The sequence below is a fragment of the Piliocolobus tephrosceles genome, chromosome 17 (assembly GCF_002776525.5).
Source record: "Piliocolobus tephrosceles isolate RC106 chromosome 17, ASM277652v3, whole genome shotgun sequence".
Lineage (NCBI taxonomy): Eukaryota > Metazoa > Chordata > Mammalia > Primates > Cercopithecidae > Piliocolobus > Piliocolobus tephrosceles.
In genome coordinates this window covers 719,645-737,856 of record NC_045450.1, presented here as the reverse complement: position 1 = coordinate 737,856, position 18,212 = coordinate 719,645, and the positions used below count along the sequence as shown (strand labels likewise).

Below are 18,212 nucleotides of genomic sequence, written 5' to 3'. Positions count from 1 at the left end.
CGGGCTGGAGTACTGTGGCCGGATCTCAGCTCACTGCAAGCTCCGCCTCCCGGGTTCACGCCATTCTCCTGCCTCAGCCTCCCGAGTAGCTGGGACTACAGGCACCCGCCACCTCGCCTGGCTAGTTTTTTGTATTTTTTTTAGTAGAGACGGGGTTTCACCGTGTGTTAGCCAGGATGGTCTCGATCTCCTGACCTTGTGATCCGCCCGTCTCGGCCTCCCAAAGTGCTGGGATTACAGGCTTGAGCCACCGCGCCCGGCCTTCTTTTTTTTTTTTTAAGAGAAAGATCTTCTCTGTCACCCACACTAGAGTGCAGTAGTGTGATCATGACTCACTGCAGCCTTGAATTCCTGGGCTCAGGTGATCCTCTCACCTCAGCCTCCCAAGTAGCTGGGACTACAGGCGTGCACCACACCGCCTGACCAATTTTGTATTATTTATTTTTGAGATGGAGTCTCTCTCTGTCACCCAGGCTGCACTACAGTGGCATGATCTCAGCTCACTGCAACCTCTACCTCCTAGGTTCAAGCAATTCTCCTGTCTCAGCCTCCTGAGTAGCTGGGATTATAGGAGCGTCATCACGCCGGGCTAATTTTTGTATTTTTAGTAGAGAAGGGGTTTCACCATGTTGGTCAGGCTGATCTTGAACTCCTGACCTCAGGTGATCCACTCGCCTTGGCCTCCCAAATTGCTGGGATTACAGGCGTGAGCCACCGTGCCCGGCCACTTAACGTGTTATTTTCACTCAATTATATTATGAAGAATATTTCCATGGTGCAGGAGGCTGAGGCAGGAGAATGGCGTGAACCCAGGAGGTGGAGGTTGCAGTTAAGCTGAGATTGTGCCACTGTACTCCAGCCTGAGGGACTGAGTGAGACTCTGTCTCAAAAAAAAAAAGAGAAAAAACAAATTTTTTTTCCATGGCACTGAATATTCTCTTACAGGACGGGAAATGGCAGAACAGCCTTCAGTTACTTGTATCAGGGTTGGTAAATCTGGCTTCCCAAGGCCCTGAAGCTATGAATGGTTTTTACTTTTTTTGAGACCGAATCTCACTGTCGCCCAGGCTGGAGTGCAGTGGCATGATCTTGGCTCACTGCAACCTCAGCCTCCCAGGTTCAAGTGCTTCTCTGGCCTCAGCCTCCCAGGTTCAAGTGCTTCTCTGGCCTCAGCCTTCCCAAGTAGCTGGGATTATAGGCACCTGCCTCCACACCTGGCTAAGTTTTATATTTTTAGTAGAGACGGGGTTTCGCTATGTTGGCCAGGCTGGTCTCAAACTCCTGACCTCAGGTGATCCACCCACTTTGGCATCTCAAAGTGCTCGGATTACAGGCCTGAGCTACTGTGCTGGGCTGGTTTTTACATTTTTGAGGAGTTGAAAATCAAAAGGTTAGTATTTTGTGACAAGTGAAAATTATGTGAAACTCAAATTTCAATGTCCATAAATCTTTTTTTTTTTTTCTTCTGAGATGGAGTCTTGCTCTGTCACCCAGGCTGGAGTACACTGGCATGATCTTGGTTCACTCCAACCTCTGCCTCCCAAGTTCAAGTGATTCTCCTGCCTCAACCTCCCAAGTAGCTGTAATTACAGGCACATGCCACCATGCCCGGCTCATTTTTGTCTTATTTTTTTTTTTTCTTTGAGATAGAGTCTTGCTCTGTTGCCCAGGCTGGAGTGCAGTGGTGTGATCTTGGCTCATTGCAAGCTCTGCCTCCCGGGTTCACGCCATTCTCCTGTCTCAGCCTCCCAAGTAGCTGGGACGACAGGCGCCTGCAACCATGCCCGGCTAATTTTTGTATGTTTAGTAGAGATGGGGTTTCACTGTGTTAGCTAGGATGGCCTCGATCTCCTAACCTTGTGATCCACCCGCCTCGGCCTCCCAAAGTGCTGGGATTACAGGCGTGAGCCACCATGCCCGGCCCATTTTTGTATTTTTAGTAGAGATGGGGTTTCACCACGTTGGCCAGGCTGGTCTCGAACTCCTGATCTCAAGTGATCTGCCTGCCTCAGCCTCCCAAAGTGCTGAGATTACAAGGTGTGAGCCACCGCGCCTGGCCCAGTGTCCATAAAGCTTTGCCAGAACACAGCTACACCTGTCAGTTTACGTCTCCTCCGTGGCTGCTTTCTGCCACAAAGGTCTTACCTACAGAGCCCACAAGCCACCTGGCCCTTTAGAGACACCATTTGCTGGGCCTGGTGTATACCGTCACTGACATGACCAGCTCTATTTCTATGAAGTGGACAATTGTCTTTGTGGTAGGTTGAAAAGTGTGTCCCAAAAGATAGGTCCAATTCCTAACCACGGCTCTGGAACCTGGAAGTGTGACCTTATTTGGAAAGCGTCTCTGCAGATGTAATTAAGTTGGGATCATCTTGGATTTAGGGTAGGTCCTAAATCACATGGCAGGCGTCCTGAGAATGGAGAGAGAGACCTGAGACCCATGAAAACACAGGGGAGAAATCCGCGTAAGGATGGAGGCAGAGATTAGAGCAAGGCATCCACAAGCCCAGGGAGGCCTGGAGCCAGCAGAAGTGGGCAGAGGCACGAAGGAGCCTCCCCTGGAGCCCAGGGAGGAAGGGCAGCCCTGCCCACACCTTGATTTTGCACCTCTGGTCTCCAGCACCGTGAGATCAACTTCTGTGGTCTGGGCCACCCGGTCTGTGCTGCGTTGTTACAGCAGTCTCCTGACACCCACATGACTGTGATTCTGAACAGTCTCCTGCAGTCACGATGTCCACAGAGAACCTCTGGGTGGAGAACCTTCTGGTCTCCCCAGCATCATTGGGCACCCGCCATGCCCTGTGCCTCACCTGGCGTGGTCATCCACTGGGCTATCACTGACAGCGCAGTGCTCTGCACCTGCTCCTCTGGGACCACCTGGTCCACTATGCCCACTTGCAGGGCCTCTGCTGGTGGGAAGAGTAGCCCCAGCTGCAGTGCACGCTCGGCCGCCCGGTGCCCGATGACATTCTCCAGGGTGTCTTTGAACCTGGAACGCAGACACCCGCTTACCACGTGGCCCCAGGTGGGTCGGTTCCCTCCACGACAAGCATGGAGTGTGGCTGCAGCCCTGGGCCTTACCAGAAAGGGGCGACGATACCCAGCTGGGTCTCGTTGAGTCCTATGCAGTACCTGGGGTTGTCTGCCAGGACACGGTAGTCACAGGTCAGGGTCATCAGGCAGCCTCCGGCAGGGCAGGCTCCCTGTAGGGAGAGGCCGGACAGGGCTCTTAGACTCTTAGGTGCTGCTGGTCCCAACCGCGTTCCAGAGGGCTGGGTCCCCAAACCCCGCAGGGCTCCATACCCACAATGGTTTGGGCTGGGCTGGGTGTGCACCAGGAAATGGATGGGGAAGGAACTGGCCCCTTAGTGCTCGGCAAGGAGGGTCTGAGGCTCGTCCTCAGCCCAGGGTCATTAGTTCTTAGACAACAGAAAATCACTTTTTAAAACCATTCAGTTAGGGGAGCAAGTTGCTTGTCCTCTCAGAGCTTTTACTCAATGCTAAAATGCCACATAAGGATTTAGTCAGAGCTGTCATGCCCCACGGGGACCCATTACCACCCCAGCAGCTAGCGCCCCCAGAATGTCCTGGGAACCCCACACTTACCCTGGTCCTGGGAACCCCACACTCACCCTGTGGTCACTGCAGGCACCCACTGCCCCGCACAGGACCCATCCTGTCTGCATGGCCATGCACCCTTGAGGCTTCTCTCACACCAGCCCTCCCCTTCACCAGGCTCCGGCCCGCACCCAACTTGTCACAGCCACCCCACGGGACACCCTGGTTCCCGAGGTGGAGGCTCCACGTTGTCCTCAGCTTCCCCGGCCTTCCTTGGGGAGGGATAGAGTGATGTTTCCAAATGTGGGTCCGACCACCCACTCACCACACACAGCCTCCACCCAGGCTGGCATCAACCCCAGGCCCTGCTCCCTACCCACTGGCTCTTTTCTGGGTCTTGTCTGCCAGACCCAGGCCAGGCCCCTCACCTGAGGCCCACCTTTTCAACACGCCATGCGGTCTGCAATGGCACTCATCTGTGCACATCTCAGGGTCTCCCCAACCATTCCCTTCCCCTGTGAGAGATTCCAAGGGCAGGACAGTGTCTGCCCCACCCGCCGGGGCTGGCCCAGATGAGGCGGCGAGGCCACCTGGGAGTGGGGACACTCACATTGATGGCGGAGACCAGCACCAGGTTGGACTGGTAGAACCGCAGCCACAGCTCCTGCACTGCCTTCCAGTACTCAGCATAGTGGGCGGGGCTCCTCCCACACATCTCTGTCAGGTCCAGGCCGGCTGAGAAGACACCCGGGCAGTCCTGCAGGGGGCGCCAGGGCCACACACCCATCAGAGTCCACCTCCCAGCTGGCATCACAGCAGGAAGACTGAGGAGCCCAAGTGCCCAAGGCATAGCAGGGCCAGGTCACACTCAGGGTGTGGGTGCTGCCCCCATGAGCCAGGACTAGGCGCTCCAAGGACTCGGCCTAGGTTTCTCCTGGACCCGGCTTCCCTGTACTTTCCAGAACATTCTTCCCTTTCCCGCTTCAAACTGGAAAGGAGACGACAGGCAGGGCCAGGCACCTCCCAGGGACATCAGAGCGCCGGCCCTCTGGCTCCGCACGCCCGGCTCGGGCAGAGGAACCCCGAGGTGTGGTGAAGACTCCTGAGAGTTCAGAGGAGATGCATGTTCTGAATCATTCACCCGCAAAGGGCCAAGCAAGCCACGGACCGCCGTGTGGACCAGGAAGTGCTAGGGTGGGAGAAGGATCTGGAAAGTGTGGGTTTCTCAGGAGCTACCAAGGGCGGGCGAGGGGTGAGCACAGGTGGAAGGGACCCTCCCATGGCTAGAGTAGCGGGTGCCAGCACGGGGGCCTCAGACGCCCAGTCAGGGCTGCTGGCCAGGAAGGTGGGCTTGGGGAGGAGTGGAAAACCCACCCTGGGGCCCCTGCACGGTCACAGCACCCTGAGCAAACAACAAAGGTGCCTTCCCCTCTGCACGACACAGCACGTTTTCCTCCCGAGGGCCAGATGCCCCAAGGCTGTGGGTGAACTTGTTCCTGCAGCCAAACCCAGCTCACCCTGATTCACACAAGCAGAGCTGGGCAGATGTTTACCCCACACTGTCCACAGAAAGGACAACAACCACCTAATGTGTGTGAGGAGGCGGGGGCCGGGACAGATGGGATGACCTCCACATCCTCAGGTCATGTGAAAAAGCCAGGAGCGGTGCGGGTGTGCAACGCAGCTCCACTGTGCCCAAACAGACGTGAGCTGCCGCCGCACAGAATGGGCAGGCGGGTTCTTTGTTTCTACAAAACGCGTTCTACTTCCATTACTCAAGACCCAGACCCGGTGTGGCGGCTCATGCCTGTAATCCCAGAGCTTTGGGAGGCCAAGATGGGAGGACTGCTTGAGGCCAGGAGTTCAAGACCAGCCTGGGCAACACAGCAAGACCCCATCTGTACAAAAAAGTAAAAATTAAGCAAAAAAATTAACCAGGTGCAATGGCTCACACCTGTAATCCTAGCACATCGGGAAGCGGAGGTGGGAGGACTGCTTGAGCCCAGGAGTTCAAGACCAACATGGGCAACGAAGACACTGTCTCTACCAAAAATTTTAAAAATTTTCAAGATTCAAGAACCACTTGAACCCAGGAGGCGGAGGTTGTAGTATCACGTCACTGTACTCCAGCCTGGGCAACAGAGAGAGATTCTGTCTCAATAAATACATAAGGCTGGACGTGGCCAGCACTTTGGGAGGACAAGGTGGGCGGATCACTTGAGGTCAGGAGTTCTAGGCCAGGCCCTGTAAAGCTACCCCAGCCTCCGAGGACCCCTCACTCCCGTCACCTCGGCCATGGCCCACCTCCCCTCAGGGGTCTCATCCTCCTGGGCCTGACACTACTTATTGCCCCTCCGCGACCCTGGTAATGACACCGTTCCCACAGATGCCACGCCTAGCGTTCGCCAGCACTCAGGCAACACTCAGAGTCCCCTGCACAAGAACTCAGAGCAAAGAGGTTCACCCTCTGAGAACTTGCCCCGAAGACTGGCCCACAGAGGATCAGAGAGCACGGGCATGGTTCGCAGGACTGGCTCAGGGCACCCAAGTGATCCCAGCGGGGAGCACCTCAGGAGCGCACCACCAGGTGTACTTAGGGTCCAAGGTGACCCCATAGATGCATGGCTCTCCCTCACTCGCTGCCCACGGCTCTCCCCAGTGTCCGCCTGGACAGCGGCCCAGGCCAGGAAGGGTGTCCCCCGGGAATTCTGTCTACCGGGAAGGACGTATCCCGGGAAGGCTCTCTCGGGAAAGCCGTCTCCTGGGAAGGTTATCTCCCAGACTGGTCCACCCTCACCTTTGGGAATGATCTGCTTGAGGCCCGTGACAGTTTGGGTCCCTGCTGGGGCACACCCAGACCGTGCTCCTGGAAGCCTCCCGTGGAGACACCTGGAGTCCAGGGTGGTGGGGCTGCTGGCTGCCTGCACCACCTGTCAGGAGGCTCTGCCTCTTCCCATGTGCAACAGGCCTGTGCTCCTATCAGAGAACTCGGGGGCAGGGGTAGGGAGCGGAACGGACACCTACGGAGGTCAGGACGACACCGCGGAAGCTCTTGTCATTCTCTAGCTTCTCCAGGCAGATGACCAGCTCCGTCAGAAACTCCAGGCTCAGGGTGTTCACTGGGGGGTTCTTCAGTTTCATCACAGCCACCCCTAATTTAAAAAATGAGAAAACAGAACGCTCACACCTGGCACTGGAAAGGCACTCTGACGAGCTTGCACCCTCAACCAAGCCATGATAGCTGTGCATTTGGGGGGTTTGGTTCATTTATTTATTTATTTATTTAGAGACGGAGTCTCGCTCTGTAGCCCAGGCTGGGGTGCAGTGGCCCGATCTCGGCTCACTGCAAGCTCTGCCTCCAGGGTTCACGCCATTCTCCTGCCTCAGCCTCCCGAGTAGCTGGGACTACAGGCGCCTGCCACCACGACCGGCTAATTCTTCTGTATTTTCAGTAGAGACAGGGTTTCACTGTGTTAGCCAGGATGGTCTCAATCTCCTGACCTTGTGATCCGCCCACCTCGGCCTCCCAAAGTGTTGGGATTACAGGTGTGAGCTACCGTGCCCGGTCCTATTTTTTTTTGAGATGGAGTTTCGCTCTTGTTGGAGAGCAATGGGGTGATCTTGGCTCACCGCAGCCTCCGCCTCCTGGGTTCAAGCGATTTGACTGCCTCAGCCTCCTGAGTAGCTGGGATTACAGGTGCGTGCCACTACACCCAGCTAATTTTGTATTTTTAGTAGAGACGGGGTTTCTCCATGTTGGTCAGGCTGGTCTTGAACTCCCGACCGCAGGTGATCCACTTGCCTCGGCTTCCCAAAGTGCCAGGATTACAGGTGTCAGCCACAGTGCCCGGCCTGGGGGTTATTTTTTATTAATTATTATTATTTTTGAGACAGAGTCTCGCTGTATCACCCAGGCTGGAGTGTAGGGGTGCAATCTCCGCTCACTGCAGCTTTGACCTCCTGCGCTCCAGTGATCCTCCCAACTCAGCCTGCTGAGTAGCTGGGATTACAGGCACGGGCCACCATGCCCAGTTAATTTTTTTGATTTTTTAATACAGACGAAGTCTCATTTTGTTGCCCAGGCTGGTCTTGAACTCCTGAGTTCAAGTGGTCCTTCTGCCTCAGGCTCCCAAAGTGCTAGAGTACAGGAGTGAGCCTATGGTTTTTTAAATTGAAGTAAGATCGATATAACATAAATTAACAATTTCATTTATTCTATATAAACTGCATGCTTTTTAAATTAACCATTTTCTTTCTTTCTCTTTCCTTCATTTTTTTTTTGAGACGGAGTCTCACTCTGTCGTCCAGACTGGAGTGCAGTGGCGTGATCTCGGCTCGCTGTAAGCTCTGCCTCCCGGGTTCACGCCATTCTCCTGCCTCAGCCTCCCGAGTAGCTGGGACTACAGGCGCCCGCCACCAAGTTCAGCTAATTTTTTTGTATTTTTAGTAGAGACTGTGTTAGCCAGGATGGTCTCGCTCCCCTGACCTCGTGATTTGCCTGCCTCGGCCTCCCAAAGCGCTCAGATTACAGGCGTGGGCCTCTGTGCCCGGCCTCTTTATTATTTTTTTTGAGATAGTCTCACTCTGTCATCAAGGCTGGAGTGCAGTGATGCAATCTCAGCTCACTGCAACCTCCACCTCCTGGGTTCAAGTGATTCTCCTGCCTCAGCCTCCGGAGTAGATAGGACTACAGGCGTGTACCACTACACCCCACTAATTTTTGTATTTTTAGTAGAGATGGGGTTTCACCATGTTAGTTGGCCAGGATGGTCTTGATCTCATGATTCACCCACCTCGGCCTCCCAAAGTGCTGGGATTACAGGCATGAGCCACTCTGCCTAGTCAAATTAATCATTTTCTATCTTTATTTTTTTTGAGACAGAGTCTCGCTCTGTCACCCAGGCTGGAGTGCAGCAGTGCGATCTCGGCTCACTGCAGCCTCTGCCTCCAGGGTTCAAGTCATTCTTCTGCCTTAGCCTCCCGAGAAGCTGGGATTACAGGCACACACCACCACGCCCGACTAATTTTTGCATTTTTAGTAGAGAAGGGGTTTCACCAGGTTGGCCAGGCTGGTCACGAACTCCTGACCTCAGGTGATCCTCCTGCATCGGCCTCCCAAAGTGTTGGGATTACAGGCATGAGCCACTGTACCCCAGCCTAAATTAGCCATTTTAGGCTGAACAAGTCAGGCACTTACACAATTCAGTATACTGACTGTGTTGTGCAACTATCGCCACTGCCTAGTTCCAGAATCTTTTCATTGTCCCAGAAAGAATCCCTGTCCCCATTAGCAGTTGCCCCCCATCCCACCCCCAGCCCCGGCAGCCGCCAATCTGAGTTCTGTGTCTATGGTTCTGCCTGTTCCTGCCATTCCGTATCACCAGGATACCACAGTGTGTGGGCTTTGTGGCCGGCTTTTTCCACTGAGTATCATGTGTTCAAGGCTCATCCATGTGGTCATTACTATTTATTTATGTTTTTTTGCATTTTTATTTATTTATTTACTTTTTGAGACAGAGTCTTGCTCTGTCGCCCAGGCTGGAGCGCAGTGGTGCAATCTCGGCTCACTGCAAGCTCTGCCTCCTGGGTTCACGTCATTCTTCTGCCTCAGCCTCCCAAGCAGCTGGGACTACAGGCGCCCACCACCTCGCCCGGCTAATTTTTTTTGTATTTTTAGTCGAGTCGGGATTTCACCGTGTTAGCCAGGATAGTCTCAATCTCCTGACCCCATGATCCACCTGCCTCGGCCTCCCAAAGTGCTGAGATTACAGGCTTGAGCCACCGTGCCTGGCCTATTTATGTATTTTTTATTTTAGTTTTTGGAGATGGAATCTCACTCTGTCGCCCAGGATGGAGTGCAATGGAGTGCTATCAGCTCCCTGCAACCTCTGCCTCCCGGGTTCAAGGGATTCTCCTGGCTCAACCTCCCAAGTAGCGGGCATTACAGGCGCCTGCCACCATGCCAGGCTAATTTTTGTATTTTTAGTAGAGGTGGAGTTTTGCCATGTTGGCCAGGCTGATCTTGAACACTCCTGACCTCAGGTGATCCGCCTGCCTTAGCCTCCCAAAATGTTGGGATTATAGGCGTGAGCCACCACGCCCATCCTATTTTATTTTTTGGAGATGGAGTCTCGCTTTGTCACCCAGGCTGGAGTGCAGTGGCGCGATCTCGGCTCACTGCAACCTCTGCCTCCCGGGTTCAAGCAATTCTCCTGCCTCAGCCTCCTGAAGAGCTGGGATTACAGGCGTGTGTTACCATGCCTGGCTATCTTTTGTATTTTTAGTAGATAGGGTTTCACTATGTTGGCCAGGCTGGCCTCAAGCTTCTGACCTCAAATGATCCGCCCACCTAGGCCTCCCCAAAAGTGCTGGGATTATAGGCATGAGTCACTGCGCCTGGCCTCAGTCATTGGCTATGTGTGTGGTGAGCAGCATGGATTTAGACCAAGCTGGTGTTCTGGTAACAAGGACACTGGGGGGAAAGGTAAAGAGACCAGAGATGAGCATAAGATAACCAAGGAGAGGCCGGGCACAGTGGCTCACACCTGTAATCCCAGCACTTTGGGACGCCGAGGTGGGTGGATCACAAGGTCAGGAGATCGAGACCATCCTGGCTGACATGGTGAAACCCTGTTTCTACTAAAAATACAAAAAAAAATTAGCCGGGCGTGGTGGCGGGCGCCTGTAGTCCCAGCTACTTGGGAGGCTGAGGCGGGGGAATGGCGTGAACCCGTGAGGCGGAGCTTGCAGTGAGCCAAGATTGGGCCACTGCACTCCAGCCTGGGGTACAGAGCGAGACTCTGCCTCAAACAAACAAAAACAAAACAAAACAAAGAGACTCTGGAAGAGCTTAGGCATCACGTGGGAAGTGGCTACATTCCTGGCATAGGGTGGGTACTAAATATTCCTTATTTATTTATTTTTTTTTTGAGACAGAGTCTTGCTCTGTTGCCCAGGCTGGAGTCCAGTGGTACAATCATAGCTCATTGCATCCCCGACCTCCTGGTCTCAAGTGATCTGCCTCAGCCTACCCAGTAGCATACAGCTCCACACATGGCTAATTTTAAAATTTTTTGAAGAGATGGAGTCTCGCTATGTTGTCCAGGCTGGTCACAAACTCCTGGGCTCAACTGATCCTCCTGTGTTGGCCTCCCAAAGTGCTGGGATTACAGGCATGAGCCATGGCGCCTGGTCAAAAACATACACATATACATTTTTTTGAGACGGAGTCTCGCTCTGTTGCCCAGGCTGGAGTGCAGTGGCATGATCTCGGCTCACTGCAAGCTCCACCCCCTGGGTTCATGCCATTCTCCTGCCTCAGCCTCCTGAGTAGCAGGGACTACAGGTGCCCACCACCACGCCCAGCTAATTTTTTGTATTTTTAGTAGAGACAGGGTTTCACTGTGTTAGTCAGGATGGTCTCGATCTCCTGACCTCGTGATCCATCCGCCTCAGCCTCCCAAAGTGCTGGGATTACAGGAGTGAGTCACTGGGCCCAACCTCAAAAACACATATCTTAAGGTATTGGAATGGATAGCGTGGACTACACAACATTGTGAATGTACTTACTGCTACTGGGTTATACTGAGCAAAATGGCTAGAATGGTAAATGTTAGGTATAAACATTTTTGTTTTTGTTTTTTCTTTTTTGAGACAGAGTCTCGCTTTGTCGCCCAGGCTGGAGTGCAGTGGCTGGATCTCAGCTCACTGCAAGCTCTGCCTCCTGGGTTTACGCCATTCTCCTGCGTCAGCCTCCCAAGTAGCTGGGACTACAGGCGCCCGCCACCTCGCCCAGCTATTTTTTTTGTATATTTTAGTAGAGACGGAGTTTCACAGGGTTAGCCAGGATGGTTTCAATCTCCTGACCTCGTGATCCGCCCATCTCGGCCTCCCAAAATGCTGGGATTACAGGCTTAAGCCACCGCGCCCGGCCAGGTATAAACATTTTTATGTACACACACACACACACACACACACACAAATTACCTCCAGTAAAAAAGGAAAAGTGTTGGTGCAATGACAATTTTTTACCCAAGTGCCTCCCCACTTCACCATATAAAAAGACAAAGTAAGCTGGGCACGGTGGCTCACGCCTGTAATCCCAGCACTTTGGGAGGCGGAGGCAGGTGGATCACGAGGTCAGGAGATCAAGACCATCCTGGCTAACATGGCGAAACCCCCGTCTCTACTAAAAATACAAAAAAAATTACCTGGGCGCCTGTAGTCCCAGCTACTTGGGAGGCTGAGGCAGGAGAATGGTGTGAACCCGGGAGGCGGAGCTTGCAGTGAACAGATATTGTGCCACTGCACTCCAGCCTGGGCAACAGAGCGAGACTCCATCTCAAAAAAAAAAAAAAAAAAAAAAGGTAGACAAAAAGACAAAGTAGAGTTTGGGGTCAGAAAGCCAGACCTGACTGAGATTGCAGTGAGCCAGGACTGCGCCATTGCACTCCAGCCTGAGTGATAGAGACGCTGTCTCAAAAAAAAAATAGATAAATTTTTTTTTTGCATTTTGAGATACATTCAAATATGCTACAGAAATGATCCCTTCAGAAACTCAGTTTTTACAAAAATTAGTGAACATGGTGGTGGGCCCCTGTAATTGGAGCTACTTGGGAGGCTAAGGAGGGAGAATTGCTTGAACCCAGGAGGCACAGGTTGCAGTGAGCCGAGATTCCGCCACTGTACTCCAGTCTGGCGAAAGAGCAAGACTACATCTCAAAAAAAAAAAAACAAAAGAAACTCAGTTTGTAGTTGGTCTTAGTTTGTCCCTCTCAGTTTGTAGAAGGAGCCCAGACAGAGAGGACGGAACTAAAAAGAGGCACTGGGAGCCGGGTGTCCTGAAGCTGTGCAGTGTGCCCACAGCCCTGAGTCTGGGGGGTTGGGGAGGGCAAGGGCTGTGACCTACTTGCGGAGGGGGAGGGCCTCCTCTCAGGAGCCACAGCAGGGACTGAGGTCTGCACTGGGAGGTCAGGGTCAGCATGTCCTGGATGACGAACTGCTGGCGCCTGCGCCGTGCCCTCTTGGTGCCCTCAGCTCGGCCTCCTGTCTGGAGGGAGCGCGCAGGCTTCTCTTCCAAAAGCACTTTTTCTATCCTTTCTAGTGGGTTTTACCAAGGGTTCTGACGGGAGGGTGGGTACGAGATTCTGTGCCACATAGGAGTGTTAAAAAACATCATTTTATTCCAAAATATTCTTTTCCACTTCCAATTGAATAACTTAGATAACAGCTCATATCTCCGCTTATTTATTTATTTAGAGACGGAGTCTTGCTCTGTGGCCCAGCTGGTGTGCAGAGGCACAATCTCGGCTCACTGCAGCCTCCACCTCCCAGGTTCCAGCGATTCTTCTGCCTCAGCCTCCCAGGCAGCTGGGATTGATTACAGGCAGACACCACCACACCCAGCTAATTTTTTTCTTTTATATTTTTTAGTAGAGATAGGGTTTCATCATGTTGGCCAGGCTGATCTCGAACTCCTGAACTCTGGTGATCCGCCCACCTCAGCCTCTCAAAGTGCTAGGATTATAAGCGTGAGCCACCGTGCCCGGCCCCCTACAACTTTAAAAACAGAAACTTTTGTCTTATGACGGACGAATCCAGGTAGAGAGGCAAGGTTCTGTTTCGAACCTTGGGTTCTAAACAGAAACTGAGCGTCGACAGACGTGGTTCTCCGATAGCGCCCCGCGAGCGCGGACCCCCGCGGGTCCCGGCCCCACGCCTGCGCTCCCTCGGTGCCGCCCGCTCACCTGCGCCCGCGTCCGGCTCCACCAACACCCGCTGGCTCCCGAAGCGCCGCGCGCCGTCTCCCCCGCCGTCCGCCCGCTCTGTCCGCCCGAGGGCCGCGCCCGGCAGCCGGGCCCCTGCGAAGGCAGCGCGGAGGAGCCCGTTAGTTCCGGGCCCCGGCCCAGACCCCTGCCCCGACCCCTGCCCGCCCTGGGTCTCGCACCCGCGCGGAGCAGAACGCGCGCCGGGACTCGCACAGCAGCCGCCAGCGCCATCTTGACCAGAACGCGCCTGGTGAAGGTCGCGTGTTAACTTGTCTCCTGGGGAGGGGGCGGAGTCCTCTCCCAGGAGCAGGCCCCTCCCCGTTCCCAGAGGCCGCTCAACGGCTCCACCTACCGGCGGAAGCAGCCGCCCACCGCCCGCCGGGTTCATCACGGGCAGCCTCGCGCTTCAGGGGCAGGCATCTAGATCCGGGGCAGGGCTGGCCTACAGGGAGACGCAAGGAGGTGCGGGCCCACTGCTGACGCAGCCACGACCAGCGCAGCGCCAGGGCAGGCTCTTCTACGGCGCGGGACACCGTAGGCAGGAGGCTGCCGGTGTTCGTGACCGCGAGCTCTAGGCCAGGCTCAGCTACTGCAGCATCGGCGCTGGAAAGGCGATCAAAGCAGTGAGCCCTACACACGGGGTCCGTGAGGGAGGCGAGGGGCTGCCTGGAGTGAGCCCAGCCTCCTGCCCCTTTGGGAACAGGATTAGAGCTGCAGGTTTAGTCACCGAAGTGGGGGTGGGGGCAGCAGAACCTGGCGGTAAGAACAGGCCACACGCCTTGCTCAGCACAACGCCAAGTGCGCAAAGGTCGGACCGCAGTGGTACCTCTTACATTTTTATTTGTAGAGAAATGCCAAAGGATAAGAATACAGTCTGTTCCCACTGGGCCATAAGCGGGAGCTGGGGAGTGGGCCTTTGTACTGTCTGGTGTGGGGTCTTGGTCCGACCACTGGGAGCACTGGGCAGTAAGGTCCCAGCAGTTTTGGGTGGTCTCAACTTTTGTTCTGATCTTAAGCATTTCCAATTCTTCCTTGTGTTCCAAACCAATTTTTGAGGTGGAAAAATGGCCACTTAATGAAGGAGGAAGCAAGCCTGGCATGGCAACACACACCTGTAACCCGTGACTCAGGACCAGCTGGGCAACATAGCAACACCCTGTTGCTATAAAAAATTTTTAAAAAATTAGCCGCTGCTGCCGGGTGTGGTGGCTCATGCCTGAAATCCCAGCACTTTGGGGAGGCCAAGGTGGGCAAATCACGAGGTCATGGGGTCAAGACCAGCCATGCCAATGTGGTTAAACCCCATCTCTACTAGAGATACCAAAAATTAGCTGGGCATGGTGGCTGGCACCTGTAATTCCAGCTACTCAGGAGGCTGAGGCAGGAAAATCACTTGAACCCAGGAGGCTGAGGCAGGAAAATCACTTGAATCCAGGAGGCAGAGGTTGTAGGGAGCCAAGAACGCACCACCGCACTCCAACCCAGGAAACAGAGACTCTGTCTCAAAAAAAAAAAAAATTAGCCCCTGCTACTCTGGAGGCTGAAGCAGGAGTTGGAGGCTGTAGTGAGCTATGATCGCACCATGGTACACACTCCAGCCTAGGTGACAGAGCGAGAGTCTGTCTCAAAACACACACACATTCCGAGGGGGTGATAAAACCATCTCCTTCTATTTGTCCACCATAGGAGCAACCTAATACCCACAGCACACAAACCCTAGATTCTCCTGACAAAGCATTGGAGGTGCCACTGTGGATGTTGAGGGACAGAAAGTTACTAGGGGCGAGGGTACAGTGAGAAGGCAGTGAACCCAGTACTAGATCTGCATTCCAATCTTGGGTTTATTCAACACAATTCTTCCACTCTACACAACAAAGTACAAACACAACGTCATCTAAAATGCTACAAAGGTATAAAACTCAAAGAGAAATTTTATAGTACTGACTGTACAATAAAAGCAAAAAAGCAACAACAACAAAAAGCAATGTACATGTTGCCAAGATAACCTGAAAGACCACCACAAAGGGCAGGCACAACCATGGCTGTGTGATGATCCCGCAGAGCTGGCTCTCACTCGCCAATTTCAGAGTAGGGTGGTGAGGTGGGGTGTGTGCATGGGTGGACAGAGAGACAGAACCATGCACAGCAACTACCATGGGTGAGAGGATCTTTGGGGGTGTGTGACCCTTGAAGTCCGAAGAGGCCTCCATAGGCCGGGGCTAACAGGGTTGGCAGCTGCACTAAAGCTCGGGACGGCTCCCTTTCCAAAAGGACACCGCCCAGCAAGGGCACAGTCTGGCCACCATCTCAGGTCACCAGGGAAGGGAAAAGTGTGCTCCCAGGCAGGCAGGGTCACACCACCCCCCAGAGCCTCACTTGTTCCTGGTGGCCCTGCCACTGAACTGACACTTAGAAACTGGAAATGGGTGAGCTTTCTAGCCAGAAAACCGGAGGGAATCTTGACAGGCACACAACACCCAAACCAACAGCACTTCTGCAGCCAGAGCCCGGCGGGCAGAGGGGTGGTGACTGCTGCCTGCAAATTCTGCCCGAGTGAAGGGTTTGCTTTCCTACTGATCTTCCTTTGGCTAGAAAAGTGACAAAACTGAGCTGGGTGGGGTATAAGTTACAGGGGCGAGAGCTTCAGTGGCCTGTTTATCGGGAGGAGTTGGAGCTCGAGCGGCTCCTGTGGCGGCGGCGGCCCGGGGAGCGTGATCTCCGGCGCACAGGGGACCTGCGCCTCGGGGAGCGGGACCTGCAGGAAGAGGAGAAACCACATCAGAGTAGCTCAGGCTATAGGGGCAAGCTAGCTTCTTTCTGGGTAACTCCCCAGTTTTACTTTTCTGAGATAGAATCTCACTCTGTTGCCAGGCCAGAGTGCAGTGGCATGATCTCGGCTCACCAAAACCTCTGCCTCCCGGGTTGAAGCGATTCTCCTGCCTCAGCCTACCAAACAAATGGGACTACAGGTGTGCGCCACCATGCCCAGCTAATAATTGTATTCTTTTTTTTTGATATGGGGTCTCACTGTGTTGCCCAGGCTGAGTGCAGTGGTGCAATCTCAGCTCACTGCAAGCTGCACCTCCTGGGTTCAAACCATTCTCCTGCCTCAACCTCCCGAGTAGCTGGGACTACAGGCGCCCGCCACCACGCACAGCTAATTTTTTTGTATTTTTAGTAGACATGCGGTTTCAATGTGTTAGCCAGGATGGTCTCGATCAACTGACCTTGTGATCCGCCCGCCTCAGCGTCCCAAAGTGCTGGGATTACAGGCGGGAGCCACCGCACCTAGCTGAAGTTTTACTTTTTAATACCAGAAATTGGGACAGGTCCCACCTGATGGGCCTGCCCTGAGCTCTTGGGAACAGGTGCTTTTGAGACCCAAGGCAGAAGCCCAGGCTTTCCTCCTCTTCCCCAAAGGCTGAAAGCACAAATCACCATGGCAAGGGAGGCTGAACTGTGGCATCTGCGAGGAATTACCACCCCTGCCCCACAACTCTTCTGACCCCCAACTTCTCCCTCTCCTAGCCCTTCTTGTTAGCTCAGAAAATAAGTGGGCCTGCCACTGGGCTCACAGGTCTAGTGGTCTCCTAGGAAGGCCACACCATACCACTTGCCCAGACTCATGAAGCTGTGTTGGTGCAACTCTAGGGCATCTCCTGCTCTCTCCATGAGCTCTGAAGGGCTCCTCCTCTCTGCCCCTCTCCCTCTCCTGCCACCACAGCAGAAGGCAGGCAGGCAGGGCTGGATAGAGGGTCCCAAAGCCACTGCGGTCACATGAGGTTTGTGGCTTGGTTAGTCCACTGAAACTACAAGATTGTTTACCTTCTCCTCATCCGTGGCGGAGACCTGCGCCACATGGGCGGTGGTGGCAACATTCTCCTGGGAGGGCTAAATCTCCTGGGGGGTGGCCTAGGCCAGGGGGCCAGCACGGCAGTGGCAGTGATCTCCTGGCCATCGATTTGTCCTGTTGAAAAAGAGAGCAAGTCATAAAACATCTAACAAGCATCTACCCTAGCCTAGACAAGGCATGCCACAGTGAACAGGACAGGCCTGGGGGGGACAATGACAATGTAAGATAATCACAGAAGTAGGGCCAGGCACAGTGGCTCACGCCTGTAATCCTAGCACTTTGGGAGGCTGAGGCAGGCAGATCACGAGGTGAGGAGATTGAGACCATCCTGGCTAACATGTTGAAACCTCATCTCTACTAAAAATACAAAAAATCAGCTGGGCGTGGTGGGGGGCACCTACAGTCCCACCTACTCGGGAGGCTGAAGCAGGAGAATGGTGTGAACCCGGGAACCAGAGGCTGCAGTGAGCGGAGATAGTGCCACTGCACTCCAGCCTGGGCAACAAGAGTAAAGCTCTGTCTAAAAAAAAAAAAAAAAAAAAAAAAAAAAAGATAATCACAGAAATAACATTATGACTAATGTTTCATGAGGAAAAGCAGCATGGACACCAACAGGAGACACCAATTTCCATGTGTCGAGGCAGCCTCCCAGGTCAAGAGTCATCCAAGTCAAGAGCTAAACAATGTGCTGGAGGCCAGGCGTGGAGGCTCATGCCTGTAATCCCAGCGCTTTGGGAGGCTGAGGCAGGTGGATCACGACGTCAGGAGTTTGAGACCAGCCTGGCTAACATGGTGAAACCCCATCTCTACTAAAAATACAAAAATTAGGGCCGGGCGCGGTGGCTCAAGCCTGTAATCCCAGCACTTTGGGAGGCCGAGATGGGCGGATCACGAGGTCAGGAGATCGAGACCATCCTGGCTAACACGTTGAAACCCCGTCTCTACTAAAAAAAATACAAAAAACTAGCCAGGCGACGTGGCGGGCACCTGTAGTCCCAGCTACTCGGGAGGCTGAGGCAGGAGAATGGCGT

General features: G+C 53.9%; 2 protein-coding genes across 4 annotated transcripts in view; both read right to left on the bottom strand.

Moving 5' to 3' along the window:
- Positions 1 to 13,644, bottom strand: part of ECI1 (enoyl-CoA delta isomerase 1) — a 14,383-nt gene extending 739 nt beyond the window's left edge. Inside the window, exons 1-6 of the mRNA XM_023189157.1 lie at positions 13,508 to 13,644; positions 13,308 to 13,421; positions 6,586 to 6,713; positions 4,172 to 4,318; positions 3,085 to 3,206; positions 2,814 to 2,992 (exon numbers count right to left, since the gene is read on the bottom strand). Coding sequence (XP_023044925.1) covers positions 2,814 to 2,992; positions 3,085 to 3,206; positions 4,172 to 4,318; positions 6,586 to 6,713; positions 13,308 to 13,421; positions 13,508 to 13,559 — 742 coding nt within the window. The 5' untranslated portion in view covers positions 13,560 to 13,644. The remainder of the gene's footprint in view (positions 1 to 2,813; positions 2,993 to 3,084; positions 3,207 to 4,171; positions 4,319 to 6,585; positions 6,714 to 13,307; positions 13,422 to 13,507) is intronic.
- A 1,501-nt stretch (positions 13,645 to 15,145) lies between these two features.
- RNPS1 (RNA binding protein with serine rich domain 1) overlaps positions 15,146 to 18,212 on the bottom strand; it is a 19,847-nt gene continuing 16,780 nt past the window's right edge. For 2 of the 3 annotated variants that reach the window (XM_023189149.2, XM_023189150.1), the window contains exons 7-8: positions 17,154 to 17,295; positions 15,146 to 16,083 (exon numbers count right to left, since the gene is read on the bottom strand). In XM_023189149.2, coding sequence (XP_023044917.1) covers positions 15,984 to 16,083; positions 17,154 to 17,295 — 242 coding nt within the window. In that variant the 3' untranslated portion in view covers positions 15,146 to 15,983. The remainder of the gene's footprint in view (positions 16,084 to 17,153; positions 17,296 to 18,212) is intronic. The other variant, XM_023189151.2, reaches the window with a different exon arrangement.